General features: G+C 34.7%; 1 protein-coding gene across 2 annotated transcripts in view; it reads right to left on the bottom strand.

The window, feature by feature from the left end:
• The window catches only part of LOC107629754 (phospholipase SGR2), a 13,374-nt gene that overhangs the window by 1,385 nt on the left and 5,202 nt on the right, over positions 1 to 6,787 (bottom strand). Inside the window, exons 9-20 of one of the 2 annotated variants that reach the window (XM_016332639.2) lie at positions 6,316 to 6,465; positions 5,699 to 5,764; positions 5,103 to 5,612; positions 4,093 to 4,165; positions 3,899 to 3,987; positions 3,639 to 3,711; positions 2,848 to 2,950; positions 2,335 to 2,428; positions 2,189 to 2,251; positions 1,124 to 1,172; positions 357 to 454; positions 131 to 177 (exon numbers count right to left, since the gene is read on the bottom strand). In XM_016332639.2, coding sequence (XP_016188125.1) covers positions 131 to 177; positions 357 to 454; positions 1,124 to 1,172; positions 2,189 to 2,251; positions 2,335 to 2,428; positions 2,848 to 2,950; positions 3,639 to 3,711; positions 3,899 to 3,987; positions 4,093 to 4,165; positions 5,103 to 5,612; positions 5,699 to 5,764; positions 6,316 to 6,465 — 1,415 coding nt within the window. The remainder of the gene's footprint in view (positions 1 to 130; positions 178 to 356; positions 455 to 1,123; positions 1,173 to 2,188; positions 2,252 to 2,334; positions 2,429 to 2,847; positions 2,951 to 3,638; positions 3,712 to 3,898; positions 3,988 to 4,092; positions 4,166 to 5,102; positions 5,613 to 5,698; positions 5,765 to 6,315; positions 6,466 to 6,787) is intronic. The other variant, XM_021118256.1, reaches the window with a different exon arrangement.

Raw genomic sequence — 6,787 nt, 5'->3', positions numbered from 1 at the left:
GTTATATATATATATATATATATATAACCTAACAATTAAAATAATCACCCAGTTGCTTCATTTTATTCACTTCCAATGACTACAATCTTGATAGTATGATAATTACACAAATTCTAAATGAAGCACTTACGTATGTGATCCAATGGCTTGCAGATATGGATGCTCGAATGTCTTATCCTGTATATCAAACAGAAAATCAAACGAATAAAGAAAAAGAATTTGAATGAGTTAATTTTGGAGCAGCAAGTTTTGCAGAAATCAGTTATATATGATCTTGGTTTGCACAAGACTTCTGACACTGGAGTAGTGGGTCAACAATAGCAGTAGCAGATTGTTAGTTTGGAACAACTCCATACCTGTAGCATGTGATCAATTCGTCCATCCTTGCTTCCTGTCAACCTCTCCATCATCAAAGACCCATATGATGGCTCTTCCTCCACTTCTGGATTTTCATCTGCAATACAGGAGCCAAGAAAAAATTGTCACAATTATGTTATAGCATTAATCAAGAATAAATGATTTAATAACCACGAGACCAATAAAGTTGCAAAAGCAGAGTCAAACTATCAAACACAACATGTTTGGTATTGTTATATTATTTTCAATTTACATTCTACAATAAAGACTATAGATGAGGACCATAAATATCTGCATTAAGAACAGAAGCAAGATTTAATTTGAACTCAAGTAGTCAAGTTTTATAACTTGTTAAAGCTGAAATCAGCTTGCAATGCTTTTTACAGTTATTGTGGAATTTCGCACATTCCCATTAGGTTATAAAAATCTAAATGTTCATAGATATAGCCATCACATGACTTTAAAGTTCAACATTTCTTTTGGTGACATAATATTTACCAAAAAGTCAGCGAATGAAACATACTCCCACAAGACTGACTACCATGTCTGTGGCATGGTTATTAGTTATCACAACCCTGGCAAAAGGAACTAAGAAAAGCCACTTCTAAATAAAATGCAAATGGGAAAAGCTGTAAGATTACAAAAATCCATTTTAACAGCTACTATATCAACAGTCTTAAAAACAACCTTATTATATGAAATCGGAAAACATTAGCTCATAAAAATGAAGTTATCAAATGAAAAGGATCCTGAAAGACAATATTACCTTCTTGGTTATCCATGCTTGTCGATTGACAAACTGTGAGGACCTTAACCTGCTCGAAAATCATGAATAACAATCATCTTACAAAGCTAAACAATATGTTTTCTGTTCAATCTAGCAGAACCATCATAATTGATGAATTACATAATTCAATGTTCTAAAATAATATTAAGCTTCAAATTGTCTATATTGAGCTGCATTTGTAACAAACCTGCATACACTTTAGCTTACTAGTATATTCTCCCAAAATGAATTGTCGACCAACCCATGAACCAAACTCTAAGCTAGCAAGTTTACAAAGCAATCAAAACTCATAAATTTCACATTTGAAACTTAGAAAACCACTATGGTAGCTGCAATCTTCGTAGTTATTATTAACATCTCTGCTTAGGTGGTCCTATATTTCGTGAACATTACTCCAAATGTGTCCTCCTTCACTTTCTTTCTCCCTTTAGGATTCCAGTAAGGGTAGCAGATATTAGTAACATACATTGTTTTATGGTCAGCCTTTGACTCCTAATCCAAAATCCCAATAAAGGAGCTCACCCCAACAGAAATACAAGGACAGAACCTAATTGCATTATGTTTCTTAAAATTTTTCACGCTGATTTGGCCAACAGAGGAATATCTAATTATTATTCTTTTTTTTTTTTCCAAAAATGTACTTCTCTCTGATAAAGCCTCTTGCTTTTAACCAAAAAAGTGGTCAAGGTGACAAGCAATCTTAACCACTGGACATCAGTTTAAATACTACGGAAGCAACTCTTTATATGGAAATTATATAATTCATACCCCCATGGTTAAACAAAAACTAACTCCACGAGTGTTTCAAATGAATTCAGAAACAAAAATGAAAACTGCACATTTTCTGTGCACAATGCACATGAAACATGAAAAGCTAGGGAACAATAATAGAAAAATAGATTCAGAAATGGATATTATAGAAGGGGAAAATGTAACAGGGTGAAAGGATGATATGAAATGAATAAATAATCGTAATCCTTAGTCATCTAGCCTAATCTGTATGCCATCCCTCCACTTGGTTATTCTTATAGAAAAGATGCTCACCGTTGCAGAATTCAGATAATTCTTCACTGCCTGAGTGCGAACTGCCAAATCTTCAGTAAATTCCTACACCAGGATTGAGGGGATTATTTGAGACAAATACAGTGGTCCAGTGCATTCACATGGTACAAGCATCTATACTGCCTTACCTGAAATCCAATATGCAACCTTCTTCCTCCTTTGTGATACGGAATCAAAACAGGACGTTTGCCAATGTATTCTTTACAGACAAGTGGCTCTATCCTGCAGTGATATTTTTTTGGGGGGATAAAAATAGCATTTATGATGTCATATATTTTTCTAAATCCTCAGATAGAATATTAAAGTAATATATTTTGGAAAGAAAATTAGTAAAATAATGTTGAATTGGTATTAACAATTCCACAAGCCAGTGTGCAAGTAGCAAGACAAAGGTCCTCACATCCATGTTCAAACAATGTGGAGCAGTTTGTTAGATATATACCTTTTTTCCCACCCTAATATAATACTCCTCTTGTTGCAAAATTATATATTAAAGTGATGTTCCAAATTCAAATAGCAGCAACGGGATTTAGCAAATACATAGAATTTGAGCATAATTAAGGGATTATTTAAAAACAACTGGGGGCAAGAAATAAAAAAGCCTACTAGGGAATTTCATTGGGGATGAAAATATAACAAACCTGTATGCAACTGGATCGTAGGGGTGAAAAATGTTGAACATCTGACGACAAGCTGGCATTTCTTCGATTATATTTTCCTGCTCCCAATATTCTTGACCTCTGCCTAGAATGATGAGGAAAGAGTTTTGTCTTAATTTACATCAATACAATTGAAGCTTGTATGTTTATAGGTGACTAGCACTTATCCAATAAAGTAATATGGTGTGATATTCCCAACTTCCTATTTCCAACTTAATCTAATAGTGTCAAATGAATTTGAATGAAAGAAAGTTTTAGAAGAAAACATGGTCAAAGCAGGGGAGCCCAATGAACAAGATCTGAACCAATGGAGATTAGGAAGGATAGTGCATGCAGTCTTATTTCCGCAAGCAGAGAAACTCAACTTGTGAGCTCTAAGTCACAAGGCAGAAACCTTTTGCACTAAGGCTAACCCTCAATTTGCATACTCCTGATATGGTCTCTAAATCATACTTCCATTACAAATGGTTCATCAATGTGGAAACAGAGCAATATAGTATAAAATGTGCACTATTGTAAAAGGAACTTCAAGACTAGAAATAAAATTTCTACATTCTACGGTGGCTATAAAGCTCTGGCAACACTTAAAAATTGTAGCCAAAATTAAGGTCACATTTTTTTATTATTGCCAATGCTTTTTAATTTGAAAAAAAAAAGGTGTGACCTTAATTTTAGCAATACTTTTTTAAGTGTTGACAAAGTTTCATAGCCATCATAATTATAGCCACTATAGAATTCACACCATTTATGTATACATGCTCAAAACTTATTACCATTGCCAATTCGGATATTACGGAGAGAAAGAAATACACCAAGAGGGGATCCAACAGCGAAGAAGGTGTCAACCTGCCATACAAGCAGTAACAATCATATTATCAATGAGATATATAACTCATATTTTAAATGGAAATTAGCAAGCACCCATCTTTTTTTCATTGGATATGTTTAAAATACTAAAGGGAAACATACATCACAGTAGAAAACACTGAAGAGATTATATACCTGAAACAAAGGTTTTTATTTGTTACCATACCTTGAAATGAAGCTTTGTGTACTTGATATATGGGGTATAACTCTTTGATTCATCTTGTGGCGTAGATAACCCTTCAGGTAACTGTTGCACTGCCATATTGACATAAGCATCTTTAACTATTTTGCGTTATATATTGAAATTCAAAGAGAACAAAGAAAACACTTTAAGCTGTTCAAGCACAAGCTAGTAACTACCAGGTTGCAACTCTTCAATATGCCCTGCACCTCGTGATTCCATTTTGACTAGAGAGGCTCTCAATGAATCAATCTAAACAACGACATTACAAGTTATTACCATACTAATTCAAGAACATTCCATTGATTTTATAAGTCTAAAAGTAAGTAAGCCATGTATGTAGTATATATGCACACACCAAACCCAGCCTCCATCTTACAGTTCAAGCTCTCATACTAGTATAAACATGTATCACAGACCAATTCAGAAATTCAACCCACTAGGAGTAATAGACCAAGAATAGGCACAGTGAAACACAGCTAAGGACTAAATCTTTACAGGGTAACAAACCAGGCGATAATGAAGTTCTTAATAATTCCAGGTTTTATTCAAGAAATGGCAGAGATTTTAAATTCAAGACAATACCTCTCAAGTTAATGCCATCTTAGGGAATTCAAAACTAAGTATTGAACAATAACTTCATATCCACACGTTATTAGACTAAAATAACTCCCAAACCATAGTTACTAAGCCAAACCCACCATTCCATGGGACATATTGACATACTAACAAGACACTAACAATTCATAAGCACACACAGGACGCAATCAAACTCATAACCATAAAGTGTAAAAAGAACTTAACATTGCCACTTCTCTGGGTGTGTGGAAAAGAAGGGGGTATGGAGGGAGGGTGAGGTAGCCAACCTAAAATTTACGATGGACTGAGTGTTTGCTTTCTCCATAGAAACACCTTTAATAGGATGAGGTGTCAGAGAAAACAAACCATTATGGACAAGCAACTAACAGCTTATGATAATGGTACTGCAATTGACATGATTAATTGATTGATTGTCATGAATTAACGATTCATCTTGAAGGGAAGTAAGTAAAGGATAAACAGCAGGGGTGCTTCTGTATCTTATGGCTTCTTAGATTTCCTCACTATCTTGAAAGGGGGAAGTTTCCAGAAAAGAACATTAAAAATGAAAAATTACAAATAAAGGAACAGGTAGAACCTGAAAACTAACCTCTTTCATGAGCTTCTTGATTACTTCATCTTTGTTCTCTGTACCCTGGCATTCTTCCTCAGACAATCTCTTTGCCAATAGCCCAACATTCGCGCTCTCAGACTTATCCAACCCATTGAATGTCTCCGAAGGCATGTCACTAGAATAAGAAAGGAACTCAGAAACATCTCCCTCATTACTTGGTTTAGGAGCATCAGTTTCAGCAGTGATGTGTTCACTTGATGAGGCAGGAACTGAAACTAACGATTCCTCTGAATTTTCTTTCTCTACTTCAGGAATGATCTGCTGCATACTGTTCTTTTCATTGGAGGGGTTCACTGTGTTCAAAGTGTCGTCCTTATTGATTGATGAATGGTGAAAATGACTGTCTTGCTCATCAGGAAGTGATTCCCCGTTTTTAGCATGCTCCTTGAACATCCAATCCATTGGAAAAGGGCAGGACAGATTATTTTGATGGCAGAGGATATCATATGAAAGGACACTTCCCAGAGAATGTCCATATAAAGAAATCTACAGAAAAATCAGCCAAAAATAGATAAATTATATATATTGAAAATGCATAGAGGACAAATGAAGCAAACTTTCTCATAGTGTACCTTTCCATCATATCCAGGATTCCTCTTGAGAAACTTCAGATATAATCGATTCAGTTGGTTAGATACCTATAGAATGGTTTCACAATCAAGGGTTCTGTTACAAAAATCTTCAAAACAAACCATCCAAATCAAGAAGGAAACAAGAATGTTACTTTCCATCTGAAATTTTTGAAATTAGATAAATCTGTTGTGCTGTCACGTGAAATTTAAAAAAAAAATGCATCATGTTTCCACTTGTATGTTTGACAGTGCTGTTTTTGCAATTACCAAAACAGCTCTGAGAACAACAAGAGGCTCATAGAAGTAATCCTCTCTAAAGTTCTTCAAAAATGGAGTTTGTGGATTCAAGGGGATATTAAAGCAGAAACCATATAATATCATAAATGCCCCTAGGATCAGAAAAATACAAAAATACCTTCTTTACCAATTCTAATAGACCTAAGGGATTGTGAGAAAGTAAGTTTTTGGGCTATTGCAGTCAATTGAAAATAAAACAGTAAGATTTGATCTTTAAATGGGGAAAAAGTAGGAAAAAGTTGAAATAACGAGATCTGATCATTTTTAAAGATTTAAAAGACAATGTAGGTATGCATGTCTATATGTGCACACATACATACCGAGTCAATTATGTCTTGACAGTATATTGGGCTCATGTAGTATAAAACATCATGAACAGTAGCACTCAGCATAACACGCAAGCCGCGAACCCCATCGAGAGTTATTTTCTCAACAGCTGTTTCACCACTAAGCTTCAAACCTTTTCTCCACTAGATAACATGAATTCATGAATAAATATAGCAAAATAAAATGAAAGATTATGATTAACATAAACAATCACAATGATTAAAAGCATTGAGGCCTCCGTAAAATTTGCAATGTGCTCTTTGTACACAGATTTGTAGAAGAACCCGTAAGATTTCAACTTATATATTTCTCTTTGCCTGTAAACATGCTACAAGCTTTGGTTCTGTCTAGAAAAATGGCCTCTCTTTCATGTTCAACTTATATTTCAAGGGAATTTCTCATTCTGACGTTCAGGATAGATTGTGCAGGTTGCTCACACATATAGGAGAACACACCCCCCCCCCC

The sequence above is a fragment of the Arachis ipaensis genome, chromosome B03, assembly GCF_000816755.2.
Source record: "Arachis ipaensis cultivar K30076 chromosome B03, Araip1.1, whole genome shotgun sequence".
In the NCBI taxonomy this organism is placed as follows: Eukaryota; Viridiplantae; Streptophyta; class Magnoliopsida; order Fabales; family Fabaceae; genus Arachis; species Arachis ipaensis.
The sequence above is the reverse complement of the archived record's forward strand: the minus strand, read 5'-3'. Positions and strand labels throughout refer to the sequence as shown.